The sequence below is a fragment of the Apostichopus japonicus genome, chromosome 18 (assembly GCF_037975245.1).
Source record: "Apostichopus japonicus isolate 1M-3 chromosome 18, ASM3797524v1, whole genome shotgun sequence".
NCBI lineage: Eukaryota > Metazoa > Echinodermata > Holothuroidea > Aspidochirotida > Stichopodidae > Apostichopus > Apostichopus japonicus.
This window is the reverse complement of record NC_092578.1, coordinates 7,167,202-7,188,196: the sequence shown is the minus strand read 5'-3', so window position 1 is coordinate 7,188,196 and position 20,995 is coordinate 7,167,202. Positions and strand designations below refer to the sequence as shown.

The window sequence follows — 20,995 nt, the reverse complement described above, 5'->3', positions numbered from 1 at the left end:
CCATCAAAGCCATTGAAATACAGAGATGATACCTTCTGGAGCCATCAATCTGAAAGCAAGGTGCCAAAGGGGGGGGGGGGCATTGCCCATAAATCCTAAAGTAGAGCTTTAAACATGTTTAATATGCTAAATTTAATATTTGGGTCAATAATTCTACTAGATCTAATAGACCTATAATTACAACTGAGGCCAATCTATCAGATTGCACTTATCACTCAAGATAATTAATTAATTAAGAGAAAAAGATACTGTACTATTATCATGAATATTTAATACAACAACAAACTCTCCAGCAATTCGGGACAGTTTTCTAATGTTAATACCTTTTCTAAACTGTCCTTCCATACCATGCTTCAAACCATTCGTATCGACAGTACAAACAGTTCCTAACCTTGATCTGATAGAAACATGATATTCATACTGCTCATACTGACACTACGAGTGCTCGGAAGCGGGGACATCACGGTACAGTATCAAAAAAATTGTCCCAACTGGGTTAACTTTCTCTGTCTTTATGTCACTGACAGCGAATGGAATGAAATAAGGATTCTGGGTGAGGAAGATGATGCATAATTCATGAAATTAGGTAAGATGAAACAAACACCGATACTTCGGTCAAGAGAGAGGTTTCGCCGAATCCTTCGCAAGTCTACTGACAATCACAATCCATTAGTAACAAAGTTGTAATGAAATGTAAATGAGAGGCCGGACTAAATTGGGCAAGACCGTGACTGCCTCTTTGGTCAAAGCTTAATGCATACATGCTAATAGTAATTGGAACACAGCTGGGTAGTCTGTGACAGCTCTCCACCTACATGTTTTCTGTAACTTCTTTTGCATTTTTAGTGACTTTGGGAAGAACCTCTAAACTCACTCAAGCAAATAAATTGACAGCAGCTGAGCGCCCTCAAGCAGAAAATGAAGCACCCTAGCTAGTATCTAAGGAGATGAGCATGGAAGGTCCATGCAAGGAGCTGCTACTCTTAGAAGGTCCATGGATAGGAATGAGTTCAGTTGATAATGTAAATGTAGCATATATCACACAGTCACACAGTAAGATAAATTGCTACATAAAGTAACTGTGCACCCACCCCACCCTGTGTTTAGAGCAAGGAGCTGTTATAACCATAACAACTCCCTGCTGTTACTTGGACATGGAGCTATAATCTGTTTATAGCTCCATGCTTGGAGCAAATATATGTTAGTTGGACTATTGAGTAGCAGCTAATTTGAACATTTTAAAATCAGCTAATTGGACCAAATGTAGCAGCTTCTTGTACCACTGAGTAGCAGCTACTTGGATCAAGTATAGCAGCTCCATGGTGAACAAAATGTGAAGCAATTTGACTTATGATTGGAAATCACCTAAGGAAAGAATGATCATGTGACACCAAATTTTTTTGGCCATATTTTATGAGGATCCTTACTTAGGTAACTGGTAATGGAAAACTAAACTAAAAGGTATCACTTGAAGTCCATCTGCACAAGTGTTTCCAATATTTTTTTTTCGCATTCTAGAATTTACATTAACAATACCAAAATTACTATTCTCTTATAGTTCCAAGATTTCTTTAAAAGGAGAGGGTGTGGCCCTGGGGGTTTTAGGCCTGGAATGGTGCATTCTATAAGGCACATTCAGGTTATAAATTAGGTCTGCACGCAAGGTTGTCCTAATAACTACTTTCATATATTTCTTAGTGGGAATCGATGCCTCGATCCATTGAAAGCAAATCTATTTACTGGGACATTAAATGTGCTCTTCTAATGTTTTCAGAGAGTGTAGTCATGATGTGTTGGTGCGGTGGTTCTGTATCAGTGGAATGCTGTGAACTCACAGTGATGACTGTATTCTTATGCCATTTTAATCGAAAACCATTGTCATTCACCAAAATCCTACCCAGGTGCAGGGGGGGTAGGAAGCTTCCAAAAAGTGGGGGGCACAACATCAGAGGGGCACTTTCTCATTCCACAACCACTACTCGTTATGCTATAAACCCATACACACTGGCCATATCACTTAAATATATATGTGTTTGTATGCTATCAATACTATTTGTTGAGATTGTTTATTGTTAACCGTGCTACAAATAGATATGGGATGCCATTTTAAAAATAGCATGTACAGACTAAAAATAAATAATTCAAATAAAATATTAATATTAACAAAGGCTTAAGATATCCAAAAGACAGTGCTTCATCAAAGGGGCACATTTGTTATTTTGGACAAAAGTGGGGGGGACGTTCCCCCAGTGCCCCCCGTCTCCTACTCCCCTGCCCAGGATTATCATGAACTAAATCAAATAATTTTGAGGGACACCAAATTTTCCGTATTGGATTCAATTGTAAAACTACTCTCATGTTGTAGGGAATAATTTATCCAACTATCGCATTTCAAAATGCTATGACAAATAGTAAAAATTGGTACACGTATTAAAGCAAAGATGTATAGTTTTTAGCACAAAGCCATTAGATTCTCAATGTTTTTAATTATGTTTTTGATAAAGACACAAAATTATAAGCCTGAAAACTTGCTATAAGAAATATGAACACTAATTTATTCCCTATGTCTGTCTCTCAAGCTTTTCTACCTTAGCTGCAGCTCAGAAATGAAAAAAACTAGAAAGTGAAAATCCTGTGACAAGTCTACAGTTATAAACGTCGTCCCGGCGCCTAATTTGTCTACTACTGACGTGGTGAATTGTAAAGAGGTACGAAAGTGGAATAATATCTCGTCCACTTCAACGGTTACGTACGGTTCGTTCACCTAATTGGCAGTTCTTACGACAGTTTCACAGAGATAGTCCCTCCGAAGTAAGAATGCATAAAAAAAATGAGAGAAAAATAAAAGTCTGTAAGTGAGCAAGAGACTTGTGAAAAGTCACCCCCGAAAAAAAGAGTTGTTATTCAGGAAATTTAAAGCCACACAAAAGCTATGTCAGGATGCAGAGAGCGGTGTGTTTAGAAATAGGACTGGTAATCCGCTATGACGGAAATGAGAGGAAACATTGCCTGGAGTGTAATTTTTTTTTCTTTCTTTTTTCTTGATAGTCATCAGTGGCGAGACTGAACCTGTGAAAATCATGAATGTGGATGTGGGGTCTAGTTGAGGACGAAAAAGAAGAATGGAAAATTGGAAAAAGTAAAAAGATCAGTAAGGGGGAGGGGGATGGGAGGGAGGTTGAAGGGAAGTTTAACAGCTGAAAGTAAGAGTATTATCAAGTGGATGGGTGTTGATTTTAGTAAAGTTATGATCATATTCAATTTGGATAAATAACATAGCAATATGCATGCTGACGAAATTGCTTTGTATTCCTTTAAAAGATCATCAGAATGGGCTCAAAATTTTATCCCCCTAAAAATTGTTAGAACTTGTGAAAAGCACTCTCCAGGTGATTTTGGATCTCGAGATGATTGCCAGACATTTAGAAGTGTCAATTTAGACAACTCAGTGACAGGAAAATTACTTTGAGCCTGCAGGGAGTTTGTTATGGAACAACTCCCTTGCTCTGAGGGTGAGGGAAAAGTGTGTGTTGAAATTCGAAGCATCAGTGACCATTACTGAACTTTCTAGCATATTTTGGGGTCAATACTGATAAGCTAAAAAAAGGCCAGTATTACAATGATTGAGAAGTCTTTCACTCACTGAAAGTCAATGTGTCATTTTCAAAAAGAGGAGGGGAAGGGGAGGGGAGGGGGGTGGGGGATGTCAAAATTTGTAAAAATCCAGAGTTGCTATTTGGAAGTCTATTCTTAAAGGTGATCAGTATTGCCCCCAAATATGCTAGGAAGTCAGATAATGGCCACCCAAGCTCAAATTTCAACAAGCACTCTTTACTGCTACTCTAAAAACAATTTCCCACACTGAGAGATATTAACTTAATGTCTATTATAACAATCCTAAATGTCTTAGAGTATTTCTGAGGACCAAATCTTCCAGGAAAGTTACAGTACTTTGAAAAACTTTGAGGAATTTTTAGCGTGCTAAACCTTGGCGCTAATTATTGACGGCCTTTTAATACACAGAAGTACGGTATCATGAGATTGTCTGGTGGCATATTAAAGTTAAAGTTGAAGGTTTACAGTCTTGTATGAGGCTAATGCCTCCTCACACGACTTTACAACTTAACCCCTGGTCATTGGTAACTTGTCACACCCACACACCAAAGTGTGCACAATTCAGACAATCTCTCCTGGGGCACCACAGTGCACCACAACCACGTGTCCCCCGGGGGACTTCCCATAGGGTGCAGCCACAAACCGGCGCACGCAACTACAGTATATTTACAAGTTACCTCGCAGGTTCCCATTTATACACCTGGGTGAAGAGAGGCAATGGAGATAAAGCGCCTTGCCCAAGGACACAACGCAATGATCTGGCCAGGGCTCGAACCTGTAATCCTTAGATCACAAGTCCACTGCCTTAACCACTTGACCACAACGCCCTCCTCAAATAAATACCCTGTACCTGGCATATCCCTTCCGAAGACATTCAACAATAATCAGGATACTATAGAGTACTGATGTTACCTGGTCGGATGGATACAAATCTTGATCTTTACTTTTGACCGAGTCTTTAATAACAGTCTCGACAAGTTGCTCTTTTCCTAATCTCTGGACAGATCTTCAGATCAAGAACGGCTGATGTCCCAACTTATTCCATTTGTGCACTTTGTCTTGGTACTGCATGACATACACACACACACACATCCATTAACAAAACAGTCTGGAATCCGATGTCTCACTCACAGTATAGACCCTTTAGAGAAATGCTACTGTAGCAATATCAGAGGCACCACTACTACTATCATGGAACACATTACCTTGACAACAGCCAGCCTCTGCAGATTAGCTACTTTTATTCCACAATGGAGGTCCCATTAACTTGTAATACCACCCAATGCCAACAAAAATTATTTGTTTCCCAAATAATAAAACTCCCTTCAAGATTTTAATTGTGGACACTTATCATAACAGCTGGCTACTCCTTATTTGCATATCCCTATGGCAACTGTTTTAAGGTGACTTTAAAATTTGGACAACCTTTAACCAATTAAGTAGGGTAAAATTCAAGGTTGTGTTAGAGGAAAGCTTTCTTTTATGTTGGATCCCTACAGCTAAATGTCCTCAATGTTTTGATAGTATAATGGGGATAAGATAAAGACTGGTTACACTTAACAAGGTTATCCTTGTAAATAAAGTCTGTTGGTGAAGGCGGAAATTATTATCATTCCTAAAGGAATTATGTGAAGGTAAATTACTAGAACCATAATGGAGGTGGGTGGGCTCCAGTGCACACCTATTGCTGATCCATTATGAATATAATTAAACTGTTTAATGATGTGGGTTAGAATAACTTCCATGGTTTGATGAAGTATGTGGCAATTTAGCACTTGGTTGCAAAATACACAATATTTCAATAGCAAATCCTATAGTGTGCACCTATTACTGATCCATTATGATTTACAACAAAATTGTTTCTTCGTCGGAGTTGTTTTACCCTCCGTGGTTTGATAAAATATTCCCGGCTTATTATGGGTAGTATGTGGCAATTAAGTATTTGAGTACAAAAAATATAATATCTCAATGGTAAATCCTATAGTGTGCACCTATTACTGATCCATTATGATTACACCAAAATTGTTTGATCGTCGGAATTATTTTAGTTTCTGTAATAATTCCTGGCTTATTATTACATGAGGTCTCCCCCCTCCCCCCCCCCCAACAAAATTACAAAATCTTCATAGTAATTCTATTTTGTGTGAGTGTGAGAACATCAGAGGAGGAGGTAGGGGGAGGGGGAGGGGTGAGAGGAAAGTGATAACTGCAATATTCCTCTGAAAATCTCAAATCCAATCGATTAGGGAATGCCTTGCAATGTTTCAAATTGGAATCTTATTTTTTTTTCCTTCAAATTTGAGGTTTTCTTCCACTCATATTTGATACCCCAAATCGCAAGCAAATGTTACCTTCAATGAAGTTTAAATTTTGGAATCATCTTCTTTTAAGGTTACAAAACAAGTTATATAGAGATTAAGCTCCTCGGTAGACCTCATCGTAAGAAAACAACCCATCTGAAAACTCAGGTGCTTAATTAATTCATACTGTTTATGTTCATAATAATTTGCCGGAGCAACTAATTCCTCCTTCAAACTTGATCTCAAAACGAGGTAAAATTTTATACAACTACGTAAAAGCTCTGTTGATTCACTTTTTAATTTTAATTGCAAAACATTTAGTTCTCTGTACCAAAATATGGAATTATTTATGACAAATATGCACACATTGTCCATTTCACACCCATTGACTCCCCCCACACCACCCCCCCCCCTTTCCTACCACCATGCTTGATGGTCCACTGCAATTTCCAAATGATATCTACAGAACACGCAGTCAGCTATCAAGCACCAGCTTGAATCAGGGAGCTGAATAATAGCTCTCCGGCTGAATGATAGACTATACTCAGTTATGCTCGCCTGACATAAGCTGTAATTCTTATTAAAAAACTATTTTTGGCATTTTGGCGATGACATTTGGCTTTTGTTGAGATCAGCAAATTGATCAATGAAACTTAAAAATTAAAAAAGTGTAACAAATTAGATGAAAATAATCCAGTCTTTTGCAAAGGTTAATAAACCCTTAGACCATATTTGAGCTGTTCTAGCAAAAAAAAGTTTTTTATACTAGTTGTAATTAACTAATACTTGAGCACTAATATTTGACCAATAAGAGGGAAAGGAAATGATTTCTACCTACCACAATTCAGAGTAGCTGAAACACATCCCCCCCAACGAATATCAATGCAAATATAATAACTCCGTAAAACAGCTTCGACGAAATACCGACCGTCCTAGTACGACACCATCTGCAATTGTGGCACCTGGACTACATAGTCAGTAAATTTACCTTTGAACGACTATCTGGAACAATTATCACCTCGGAAAAAATATCTCAGCTGTTAAAATTCCCAGCTTAACCAGATGATAGAAAGAGATAAAATAAATGAAGTGAGAGGCTTTATAGCAATGTTTAAAGGGTAGGCAGCAATAATTCCTGCAAACAAAGAGACTCACGACCCTGTCATGTGACCAACCTGACCCTTGAGAGTAGCACAATGAGAGACAATAAAACTAAACATAATAGCTTCGTTCTCTGCAATATTAATGAAACTGTTTCATTTGATACAGATGGCTGGACTATTTCTAGTTGAATGAACTGTATCATTAGCCAGTTGACTTTCAAAGCTATTCAATATGTCCTTGCTAGAAAAACATGAGATTTTCTTCTGTGTTTGGTGTATAAATGGTTTGAGACGAGATGAATGGTATGGTATGGAGAAGAACAAGGGGGGGGGGTGGGGCAGAGGGGAATGGAAGGGGGGGAAAACCACTTAATTTTGTTCCTTTTCTTTTCTGGGAAGGGAAGCATGGAGGCAAAAAAAACAGGGCTTACCTCTCCTCCCACAGAACTATACCATTCCCACAAAGCTGCAAATAGCTAGCATATTTGGTAAGAAGAGCTATTTCTTAAACCCTATATCATTATGAAATCAAATTTGAACAGTGCACTCAGTATACCTGTAAAGGTATAAACAGTACCATACCCCCACCTGCATTGAGTCGCTGCAATAAACTGCTGGTTGGAATTTGAACACGGGTGACCAGTATTTGACTTTCTAGCATATTTGGGAGTAATACTGATGATGACATTTAAAACTTATACAAAATGATAAAGATAATATCCAAACATATTTCTTGCTTAAAACCTGTCTCACAGAATTTCAATTTATGACCAACCAACCTCTTGCCACCAATCCAAGCTGTCACTCTTGGTTAGACACATTGATATCAACCTCACCCTGTATTCCACAGAGAATCATTTGATACCTCACCAAATCCATATTTTATTTCAAAATCCCCTCTTGTGGTCTTATTCTCCATATTGTTTATTCTTATTCTCTGTATTTTTTTTTATATATATTTCCCTCTAATACAGCCCCAATCAAATTAAAAAACAGAAAAAAAAAAAAAATCCTTGAAAACCTGAATCCCAGTTATTGCTGCCATTGAACAAGGCGAGGACAATATGACTTTTCACAGGGAGTACAGTATGACATGTCACAGTGTCTTCCACACAGAAGGTAGCCTACAAACTCCCCCACAAGGTAGTATTGTTTGTACTGATTTAGAGAATCATATGTATTCAGGTATGCAGCTCTGTAACACAGGTTCGAAAAGTGCCACCTATTCTTAAAAGATCTGGTTAGCACTTGTATCCTCTAAAAGGTCCTGGACAAGGGCGGCGGAAGCACTTTCGATCTGGGGGGGCACCAACGTCGAAGGGCACTTAGCAGAAATTCGATTGGACTGATGCAGCCTGATATTTAGTACCCTTTATAACTCTTATTGTATTATCTTATTTGCGTATACACATCACTCCATCAACGCCACCACCCCCCCCCCCCCCCTCAAGGAAACATTGCATATTAGCCCTGCAATATCTAATGTGCAAATTGGGAAACAAGGAAAAAGACAAAATGAGGTGAAATCATTATACAGTCCAATTCCCTGCACACGCGATCGATACATGCATGAAAGCAAATGAAATATGTGAAAATACTGAAAGAAAAATAATTTTCTGTGTTTTTCAATGGTTAAACTGATATTATTATTATGATCATTATTATTGTAACGACTTTCCGAATAATTATAACCAATTTGGAAGGGTTATAACACGGCAAATGATTGTATGTTATTGGCATGCGATGTAATAACCAATGCATGCCTATATGATATCCACATTAACATGTTGAATGCGCGCGTAGCGCGCGAAAAATTTTGGTAATATTTTTCGGGCAAGTCGTTACAGCCTCCCCAATTCAAATTGGGCTCCTACGGCTATGGTAGTAAATATTTAGAAATTCCCGAAATATTTCATTCGACGTGGGTTTCGCTTTGTTAACTCTTTTTTCATTTAGAAATTTTTTGGGTAGAAAAAGGGCACATTTTTAACCTGAGGAAAAGTGGGGGGGCACGTGCCCCCTGTGCCCCCCGGTTCCGCCGCCCTTGGTCCTGGAGGGGGGGGGGAGAACCTATACCTAATGTGTCATGTGAAAGAGAACAAAAAGCAACAGTAAAAGTCTAAAGTGGTTTTATGTTGAACAGATATAGAGAGAGAGCAAGAGCTAGTCTCTGCCTAGATGATTCCTCTCACTTTTATTTTGTTCCTGGGGGGGGGGGGTGGAGGGGGAGTTGTATAAAATCAAAGTCTACAACTTTGAGCAAGACATCATGTCACAACAAGAGTTACTAAATGTTTCAAATTAAGATCATTGCAGATTATTGCAAAGCTGAGCCACATGTTCACTTTTTATCATCAACTTTCATCACATCTAAAACCATGTAGCTGTTCTTGATACTTTGTGGAATTATGGAAAGAAAGTTAAAAAGTTATTATGGTGTATTTATACTTGAGAGAAGATCTGCAAAATATAAGCATGTCTTTACAAGTTGCTTTCAATGTTATGCAACGTTATGCATACTTACACACTTAAGGGTATCTTATGTAAAAATTGAATTTAGTGTTAATACTTTTGTCTCTTTCATAGATATATATAACTCTGTATTACTCTGTGTTACTCTGTATTACTCTGTGTTACTCTGTATTACTCACAATAGATGTCAGTCTCATATCCCCAATGTTATATCCGATAAAGGTTTCAGTACTGTTGTCAGCAATCTTGCCTATGTGGCTGTAATATCATTCTTTTGGTAATTACGTAATTGCTGAATCCTTGCATTTATCGGTAATAGTAAAGATGAAGCATTTACGCACTTACCAGAGCTGTGGCGACCCCATTCGGTTGTATCATATTCATACATTATTCATTGACCTGTTATTACCGCTGAACATTAAGCAAAACTTTGTAAAATTTGTTTCAAAACACCAATTTTACCATACGATGGACTAACTATGGTAATAATTAGAAATTATGCGAGCAAGTAACTCACTTTGAAATACCTTTGTAACAACAGTGATATAGACACAATCGAGTTCAACTTTGTACAGTTTTCATCCAAGCTTCACTTTTGATGTAGTGCAGAAAAGGTCTTTAGCATTTGACCTGTTGAACTCTCTTGACCTCCACAAACACAATGGGGTGCTTGCACTCACTTTATAGTGGATATACATTATGATATATGTGAAGTCCTAAATTTACTTTGTTTCCAAGGCATATTACAAGAGTTATAGACTTTTATCTCTGTTGACCTCATCTGACCTTTTGACATCCACAAATGCAAGTTTCATATTCTTTATCCTTAGGTAGATATATATATATACACACACAAAATGGAATTTTACACTAGCTTTACTTTCAGAGATATAAGTTCAATCTAAGTCACCTTTTGACCTAAATGAAAACAATAGGGTTCTTCTACCCCCTATTAAAGATGATTGCATATTCCAAGTGTGAAGGTCACCAAAGTGGCACTGTTGATCTCAAATGACCTTTGATCCCCACCAATTTCAATAGTGTTCTTGTATTCACCAGGTTGGACTTTACATACCAAATATGAAGTCCAACCAAGTTGTATTTTTTGACATATCTTATCTGCTTGGGCATCACATCAACAAAACACACAAACACACGCACCTACACACACACACACAACATGATGACCATTAAAGATTCCTTTCCTCATAAAAAAAAGGAATAAATGAATTAAATCAAAGAGAAAGTCTTACTTGTCGTGCCTTCTTTATCTACCGTCTGGATAACCAGGACTTTAGCCAGTTCTCTTTTTACCATGGTCGAGAGATGAGCTAAAGCTTTGATGTGCAGCAGCTCCTCGTAAATAATCTCTAATTCTTCCACATGTCGATCGTGAGGTCTGTAGACGGAAGATAGAAAGAAAAAGCAAAAAAACAAAAACAATCTCTCAGAGAAAAGTGGAGATAAAATGATTGTTTCTCTCAAACTTTAACAAACAAACAAATCAAATTACAGAGTCCATGTTCAGACACAGCTCCCTTTTCAGACTGGTGATCTGTCACTTGACCCTTCCAGGGTGTTCGATTTAAAAAATATATATAAATATATCCGACAAAAATAGAGGATATTTGAGTAAAAGATAAGAGGAAGATCCACTCGATAACATCTCAGGGAGAGGACAACATCTCTCTCTTGCAATTAGAATCCCCGTAGAAGAGATGTTTTTCAGTAAGGCGGAGTAAACAAAGATGAAGCAAATAACCATGTTTCTCGGCTCAACATATTCAAAAGGAGGGGCGGGGCGAGGGAGGGGGGGGCAGGGGGAGGTTTCACTCTGTCTTCTCAGAATGTAGGTGACAGTCCAAATATTCTGGTGTTCTAATAGTCTTCTTTAGATGTTTGTTTGGCTAGTTGATTACAATCTACATATATGTATGGGTATAGTCCTGGAGTGATTCGCTCGAAAAAAGCTCCAAGGAAGCTGGGCCAATGAGGGATGCGGACATTCAGCCCTGGGACGAGAAACGTGTTACTTTCTTGCTTTTTTACTTGGCCTAAGATCAGTGGCGGAGCGTCCATACAGTTAGGGGGGACGGATGCCCCCCCCCTGACAGACTCAAATGGACTGCTAGCGCCCTTTTCAGCTTTTTACCACTTTTTACTTATTCGCGATTATTGACTTTTTTATTGCGCTCTTATCTACCTATTGGTAGGGTAATTTCCGGCGATCTAGGGAGTATCTTTACTCAAAAGATTACTGTACGCTACGCGCCAACCTGTGGTGGCGCTCCGCTTAGATAGTGTGGAAAGCGCCCCTACAGATCGTTCTCGCCCCCCTGACCAATACCCCTAGCTCCGCCACTGCCTAAGATGCCTCTGTATAAACATCTTTACACATAGTTTTAATGAGGCCTGAACATTCTCAATGATATCCAGTGACATTCTCATATTACTAAGTCTTTTTCTTTGTTGTACCTTCCATTATCTGTTGTCAAATCATGATCAAGGCCCATTTCGGGTTCCAACCTGGTCAGCCCTCACTTGGTTTATACCCGGATAAAAAAAAACGGTGATTTTCCAGATATCAACTGATCTACAACGTAACCAAACCTGTCTTCCTTAGCTTAGCTAATGAAGCAGCTGCAGTAAGAATAAACTTTCACAAAAAAATCACAAAGGGAGCTTGAGGCATAAGATAAGCTACACAGCTTTGGTTTATACTTTGTAGATCCTGTGATACCTGGAAAATCAGTTTCTTACGGGTTTAAACTGAGTGCGAGAGCTAACCCTAAGGTTGAACTCGTAATGCATTAGTCTCAAGGACTTATGGCATCCCTCTGCTTCATAAATTTACTAAAATTACATTCTTTAACAGCGCCCTCTAAACCCAATTCTCTCGGCCCGGAGAACTTTACAAGATCTATCCCACATTTCACCTACAGTCATCATTTAGCTATTCACTCATTTAGTTTTGCATCCAAACCAACAAGGTTTATTTGATGACATAAGCACTGACCAGCTCAGGAAACTGACCCAACATTTGATGGTTGATTAACTTTAAGAATTGTTTGTTTTACATCAGATGCATGAGAGGTTCTATGTTAGCACAAATGTCTTAACAAGAATATTGATGGGTTCATAAAAGGGACATACATAGTTATAAACCTAGTAATCCATTTGCAATTGTTTAGACACTTTGTGTATCATTTAGATGGACACATATTTAAGCTAACAGGGGTCGGGCAGGTTGGGGGGGTGGAATATGGGAGAAGTAAATACTGCAGAAAACTTGACAGCAATTTCCATCTTTTTCAATAATTTTTAATGATAAGGACAAAAGCTTTCAGCTAAGAATATAGGCCTTGCGTTGACCATTGGAAAGAGAAATAGGCAAGGAAGGGGGGGGGGGGGGCAGGGAAGGAGGTTTCAAAAAATGAGCTTTCCATCACTTTGAATCACATTCAATATAACTAATCAAAACAGACCCACTGAGATTTCAATGTGTTAGATTTTCAACTAATAATTTCAAAATTATATATATATATATATATATATATATATATAAATAGAGTAAGGCAAAATGTGTCACCGAAAACTGAACTAGTATTGTTCGATACAGGTGACAAACGCCTACAGTGGAATTACGACCTTCCTTACCGGCTTAGAACCTCTGGACATACAATCAGCGTCCATGGCCTAGTTGGTTAGGGTGTCCGCGTACAAAGCGGGAGGCCCGGGTTCGAATCCCGGTGGAGGCTGGAAGTTTTTTCACTGTTCTTGATTTTCCAACTCATTATGTTTTCAATTATATATATATATATATATATATATATATATGTATATATATATATATATATACACATATAAAGATCAACCCACCAGAAAAATTCCACGTCATAACCAGTTTTGTCCTTTTGGACTCATCAGGCGATGTAGAAATAGAATCCCTGATCTTGTGTCACAGACCGAAGTCCGTACCACTCGACCACAGTGATTCTACTGGTGGGTGAATATATTTCTAACATTTATATCCATATTTAATAAAATATAACAGATGTTCATTTGAATCTCTTGACCACAAGAGTGCACAGTAATTCAAGAAAAGTAAATATTCTGTAAAGCATTGCTCTTCGGTGGCTTAAGTGTGTTTGTTCTAAACCGGAATTCCTCGCTATTCCACTGGCAGAGTATTAACCTTATCTGGTCAGTAGAGGATAAAATATTATGATTTTTCTTAGTTTTCAGTGAAACCATCTGTTCGGGAAAATGCAAGGTCAATACAAATATCCTCATTTCATTGATTATAACCCTGGAACTCAAATAAGATTAGTCTTCTTATTTTGATATCCTTTCCTATGGTAGTATTTTTAACATTTATTCTCCCCTTCCTACCTTACTATGATTACCTTTTATTCCTTCTCCCTTCCTCACCCACTCTGTTCTCCTTCCCCTCCTACTTTCCCTCCTCCTCCCTTCCCTTCTCCTCCCTTCCCCTACTCCACCACCTTTTCCCCTCCCCCTTCACCACCAACTTTCTCCCTCTCCCTCTTCTTCATGCACTTCTCCTCTCGCTTCCCTACTACCTTTTACCAACCCCCTTCCCCACCAAGTTTCTGCCTATCCCTCTCCGTTCCCTTCTCCTCTCCCTTTCCCACCACCTTTCCCCCTCCCTCCCCCACCACCTTTTCCCCTCCTCCTTCCCCACCACCTTTTCCCCTCCCCCTTCCCACCAACTTTCTCCCCCTCCCCTTCTTCCATCTGCATTCGAAGAATTTATGACTACTGAGATGAAAAGTACCTTTAACAGCTCAAGGCTGAAAATCTTTGATTCAAAGCCAAATTTGAACTTTTCACCGAGCAAATTTGTTAATCATCCGTTCCCTACGCCGTATAGCTTTCAAGAGATATACTTACGACTCGTGATCTCTCCTATATCATAGACATCAATTCTTCTAAAAGTTCAATTTATCTGCAAATGGACCTTTACTGACTTTGCAATATGTAATTATCGTTGCTACAGTTACGAGGAAATGTTTTTTAATTATGAAGATCCAATGAAGTGAGAAATCCATCTCAAAGTTACAATTTTCTTTTTTCACTTTTTTTTTTCCTTCTTCTTTCTGTCGCAGTATTAAGCTATAAAGTGAAGTGAATTGAAACAATATTTCATGATGCGAGGATAATTTCAAGTCTCTCGAATAGCAGAATATTGGCAGAGTAGTGGGAGGCAGTACCTAGCTATGTTTAAGAAAGCAATCTATACGAGTAGCTGAAGCGATGAGAAAATACTGCGAAGGCTTATCATCCCAAAATTATACAGACGGTAATAAATGGATATTACTCCACACAGAAGCTATCATTAGATAGGAAGTAAGAGGCCATATCCGTTAATTGAGATCAGCACTTAAATGGCATTAATATAATTTGTAACGTGTAAACACATCTTTCTACGAAGCTTGGCATCTTATAGAAGTCGTACCGGCAGACATACTCCTTTTATCATTCCGCACTGTTTTGCGCTAAGATACTAAGATTATTCTTCATATCTTGGCTTCCTCTTCTGATCAGATACAGACCATTAGCCAACCCAATCACCAAATAAACTCCCTCGGAAGAAGCTCGTAAAGACTGATACGAACCGAGACTGTTACAAAACTGTCACGCTATCCGAAAGAGATAAAGGAATTTTTTTTCCTTTTTTATTCTGGAGAACTGGCTTTGACAGAGTGATCCTAGTTGAGAGTAGTATCTGCTGTCCTTACTAAAAACCGACGTCATGCATAACCACAGATTATACTCCTGGCTCATTCATTTTAATACCACCATCTCTGCAAGAAACATTACTTTATAGAGCCTCAGTCCATAGTACCCTTATCTGATCTGAGGTCTCATAAAATATGAAAGTCACTCTGCAGGTTAATATACATCAACAAAAAAACAAAAAACAAGAACGTTATTTTTAACCAAATTTTGTCGTAAGTTCATTTTAGCATGAATGTGATTTTTGTGTGTGTTTTGCCCTGAAAGTTTATTCTTGACTCAAACTTAAAGTTTGATGTTTTTGACAGAATTGATTTGAATCAGACCTGATTATCATCTACTCATTATTTTGAGAGAAAAGTAAAGAACAGAACAGAAAAGAAAAAGAATAAAATATATACCACAGATGAGAGTCAAATTTGTGTGAATCATTTCCAAAGTAAAGAATAGTCAAACATTTACTGGTACTTAAATAGCATCAAAGAAAGTAAGGAAAAGCAGTCAAAAGGTTTGTGTAAAATAGACAAGAACTAAACCATGTTTATGGGGGATGTGTGGTATTAAAGGGTATGAAGACTCGCGCAAAAAGAAACGTCTAAATGCAGGTAATCTGACCTAGTTTCGAATTAGGTGTAACAGAAGTGTTAGACACCACCATCGATCCCGGAAAATACACACACAGCTTGCTACTGTCGGTAATTAGACACTAGTGTACAGTCAGTACATACAGCTGCGGTAAATACCCACAGCACAGCTGTACAAACGATACAGTGATGGACACCTCAGGTCCAGCTAAAGATAACAATTAAGGTATCACGTTTCATTTTGTAGCGACAAGAGAAAAACTTCACTTGCAAGCAAAAGATGGTGGCACGCTGTTTGGGGCGAGTCTTCAATGCCTTAAGGAGAAGTTTGGCATTCAAAGGCAGTTTTTGTGCAAAGTACTTACAAAATAAGAAAAACCAAAAGTAGTCAACCATGGAAATGTGAAAGTGGGGTTTGGAACAGGTGGGTAGTGGTGGGGGAGGAGGTTCAAAGCTAGTGCACATGGATTTTGTAAAATTTTTAAAAATTAAAAAAAAAAAACCTTGTCAAAGTTAACTTGGTTTCTGGGTGATATAAATGGTGAACCTGGGCCGAGTCTGTAAGGATAAGAGTAAGTAGTACTAGCGCTAAGGGTGATATCATGGTGCAGCAATTTTTACATTTCATTGGTTCACATGCTTAAGTTCCCCCCCCCCCCCAAAAAAAAATTCAAATCTCAAAGAGACACTTAGCCTCTTGACTCTTTTACAGTAGAGTTACAATTTTCTAATTAGGATTTATGAATTTTGGATATGGTCAAATGGTTTTTGGGTGTTTGAAGTGATTTTGATAGAATCTCATTTCACCCTGCAGCATTGCAATGATGGCGAATAGTGTCTTCACTTCCCATTGCATATAAACACTGGCAATAAATGTTACATGCCAAGAACCCCAAAATCTGTTTGTGATTGGGGACTGAAGGGGCCGTGGGGGGGGGGGGTTGATAGGAGTCAGATCAATCTGGTGCTGAATTAATCTCTTCTGAAATGACCTCATCACGGCTCTGAAACTTATCGGTAGGCCATGCCAACCCGTTCCCCATTCCATCCTCAACCCAGTGTCAAGGTTACTATACAACCTCTCGGAATAGATAACAGATATGTCTAGCAGCCTTTCAGCATTCTCGGCGGATGTCAAAGCCGGATTACTTGATGTTATCTATTTCATTGAGGTTAGCCCAGCTGGCTCCATGATCATTGCTACATGGAATTATAAAACTCAAGTCTGAGATTTCAATGTTATACCTTTTAATCGTAAGAACTGCCGTACAGATGTTCGGCTTTCGTTCTTTGGGATAAAGAAAACCATACACGATGTTGGCGGTCAAAGAGAGTGAATGGAAAAAAAAAATTGTAAAAATTGTGCAGTATAAACTAATGTTTATAGAAACTGTAATCATTGTAACCATAGAAACACTTTAAATTCCAAGTGCTTGTAAGTACCGCTGGATGTGCGGTTTTCGTTCTTTGGGATAAAGGAAACCATACGTGATGTTGACGGTCAAGAATGTGAGCGGGGTTAAAATGTGCAGGGGTTATTAGCAGAACGGAAACACAAAACTGTTAAAATAACTTATTTCATCTATATCACTAATGTTTATAGTGACTGTAATCACTTTAACCATAAAAACATTTTAAATTCCAAGTACATTGTACCCTTTTTCTAATTGTTACCCGTAGTATAAACTTTAGCTAAGCTCGCAAGCTACAGCGCAATCTGTCTTTAAATACCCCTATACACAACGCAACTAAAAACATGCTAACTAAAATCCTTCCCTTCAGACATCACATTTATAAACATGTCAATTGTGGTATTAACCTTTGACCTTGTTTGACAACTTTATGGTGTCACAGACTGTGGGGCTGGGCCAGGTAGGAATGGTGTTCAGTCAAGATGATAACTGTCTTACTGTTCAAAAAAGATTATCTAGTCTACAGTTGCACTTTTTTTCTTGAAAAACACTAAATATATAGAAATATGTTACTCTTGGGCATTGTTACTATGTTACCATTCATGCGATCATTTTCTTTTCTTTTATTGTCACTGTTATTGTCGTTGTTTTCTCGTGTCAATTTCTTTCTGATAAAGACATAGAGTAGACAAACAACACTCATCTCCAGAGTTGTGGAATAGAAACTCAAAAAAAATTGACAAAAGTAAATCCAATAATAAATCAACCAATCAAAATCATTCATATCGATCGATCAATAAATATATGACACCGTCGGGGATGCACAGCTACACAAAGTGCTTTGCAGGAGTTAAAAAAAGATATAAAAAGTAAAATAGATAATAAAAACAAAGTTAGCTTAACATGTAAAAAACTACAGAAAAACTAAGAAGAAGAAAAAGAAAAGAACGTAAAAATAGGACAAATTCGACTTAGCCACAAGACACGACTATTAGTGCTTTAAGCTACTGGGAAATCTGCCTGAAAATTCAAACTGCTGACATGCTCTACGGATATGCGGCGGCATTAAAGCTGATTGTAAGTTTCTGCCATGCACTAGACAGATGGCACCTGAGAGCTACCATAGTCCATATGCCATGCACGAGACACCTTTCTCTTGTTATTTTTTTTTTCTCGAAATACTTACTCGAATCCCCACATTCGGATTTCTGAACTGAGAAGAGATGGAAAGTCATGCAATTTTTATATTTTTAATGAGATATAAATTGTGTCCAACGCACCATTCAAAGATTAATTAGTATGATTAAAATGGATAAACAGTTGGGTGCGATATAGACAGGCCATAATATATATATACAGTTTCATAAAGTCATTTCAAACATTCAGAAGTTATCTTCAAATTCCCTGAAATAGGAGCAGTGACGAAGCAAAAACGAAAGCGAAACAGGCTTTGAAAGTAATCTTAGTATGAGTAACTGCATGGTGATGAGTAATTGGTCAACCTTAACTCATTCGGGGGGCCCATGGGCCAGACATAAGTTTTAGGGCCCAGAACTGAAGGTATTAAGGCAGGGTTGTCCAACCTACGGCCCGCGGGCCACAGTGCAGCCCGCCCCAAGGTCCCATTCGGCCTGCCAACTTCATTAATTTACAAATGTACTTTTACCCAGGAATTCTTTCTTGATAAATTTGAGAGATCATTATATCTCAATATGAAGATTGTTTTGATACAGATCAGAAGGCTTGTGAAGTGTCATTTCCTGCAATCTGGGGATCTTTTGGGCGATTTTTTTTCTTGCACGCCACGCGCCAACCTACGGTGGCGCTCCGCTTGTATAGTAACTTCCATTTCCCATACCCCCTAACAGACCCCTAGCGGGGCCACTGAAATTTGCCGTTCTGGCACGAAACCCTGGATATGCCACAGGAGCTTGTAGGCTCATGCGGCCCCTCCATTATCATGATAAGGAGGTGGCCCTCCTTATCAAAAGGTTGGACAACCCTGTATTAAGGTAAACAAGGTGATAGGTATTAATGTAGGCACTTACATATCTGTGAGTTTGCATTGTTTGCCCAGTGGGGGTACTTGGTGATTCCATTTATAGCTTCCACTATAATCTGTCATAGCGATAGTTTAATACAGACATTTGTTAAAATTGTTTTTAGGTCACTTTCCAAATCTCTTTCTTTTGCCTTTCAATTTTGAGGGTCCCATCAGATGGGGGGGGGGGTTGGGCCCGAGCCCATCTGGCATTAATATTCTGTCTAAGGCCACGAGACTTTTTTCAAAGACTCTAAGCATCTCTTGTGATGCTCTTGCAACATAACCTGCGATATGCTATCTGTATGAGCATGTTTAAATGTGTAGAGAAGTTATACTGAAAAATAAATGCAAATGCTTGATATCGGAGAGAGTGCTTTTTAAACGTGAGAAGAATTAGTATCAAACTTTTTGTTTTATTCTTGTAACCAATCGACCAATAATTTCATTCTTTGAAATTCAACTTGCTCTTTTAATTAACTCATGTGATTTCCATTCATGTGTTCAACATCTCAACCAACCCCCAAGAATTTGTCAAAGGTTAAAATTTGGAAACGTGAAGAGAGCAAGGTTTTTACAAACTCATTTTTTTACTTTCGTACATTCATCAACATATCCAACAGGGCGGTGAGGAATTCAGTCGCCAATGTGCACTGGTTATCAACTGAGTGAATAAATTATTTGGGGGCAGCTATAAACCATGTGAGTTACAATTTCCTTCAAAAAGCTCAAAATGGATATTAATTAAATGTGCTTTTATGGCCAATTTGTAATGTTACTATTTATACCATTTCGCGCAATAACTTGGCCTAGCTGAACATTTCTCACCAAAAAATGAGGGCAATGATGAAATCAAGAAGGGAGAGGTGTGGGGAGAGGTGGGGAAGAGGTGGGGTGGAAGTAGGGGAGAGAGGTGGGGAGAGGGGTGAGGAGAGAGGTGGGAGAGATGGGTTGGGAGAGGTGTGGGGAGAGGTGTGGGGACAGGGGTGGGGACAGGGGTGGGGAGAGTGGTGGGGGAGAGCAATTCTTCACCTATTCGATAATATCTCCAATGCAGTTTATCATTCCATTCTCATTCCTGTTCTCATTCCCATCCATTTACACTACCAACACCATCAGAGAGCTCTAAACCAGTGGCAATTTAACCAATTTGGATATTAAACAGTTTTTGAGGAAATAAATAATACCAAGGCCACAGTGATCAATCAGGCAAATATAGTAGAGATCTTATGTACTGAAGTGTAACAGCGCACAGAGCAGCCAGTGATGGGTGACTTTATCTGTCAACATGCCATATAGCTGATGCTGCTCTCAGTACCCTACTGCTTGAGTGCCAACTGATATTAAAACTGATATTAAACCTGGCCAAAATATCATAATATAATGAAAGAAATTTTTGAACCCAAACTGACTGGACAAAATTTAAAGCTCCTTTTTGTGGGTTGAAGTTTTACTGCAATATTTGTAATACACTTGATGGTTAAATGTAAATAGAACAGGTATTGCCCAGCTGAACAGCAATAATTTGTTAGTTTAGTCCACAAAAAATATTCCATCAGAATGATAAAATTAGACCAAAGGTTTCCAAATGATAATAAGGCAATCATTTCCATTAAGTTGGACGTGGCACACAAAACGTCTGCACTGGATGAAACGCATTAATAACTCACTGATTTGGGGCAGCCGAGTTGCCATAGAGATGGCAGCA

General features: G+C 38.5%; 1 protein-coding gene across 6 annotated transcripts in view; it reads right to left on the bottom strand.

The window, feature by feature from the left end:
- LOC139958594 (rap guanine nucleotide exchange factor 4-like) overlaps nucleotides 1–20,995 on the bottom strand; it is a 260,592-nt gene that overhangs the window by 45,555 nt on the left and 194,042 nt on the right. For 5 of the 6 annotated variants that reach the window (XM_071955764.1, XM_071955765.1, XM_071955760.1 and 2 more), the window contains 2 exons: nucleotides 18,433–18,459; nucleotides 10,744–10,889 (listed from right to left, as the gene is read on the bottom strand). In XM_071955764.1, the coding sequence (XP_071811865.1) occupies nucleotides 10,744–10,889; nucleotides 18,433–18,459 (173 nt within the window). The remainder of the gene's footprint in view (nucleotides 1–10,743; nucleotides 10,890–18,432; nucleotides 18,460–20,995) is intronic. The other variant, XM_071955761.1, reaches the window with a different exon arrangement.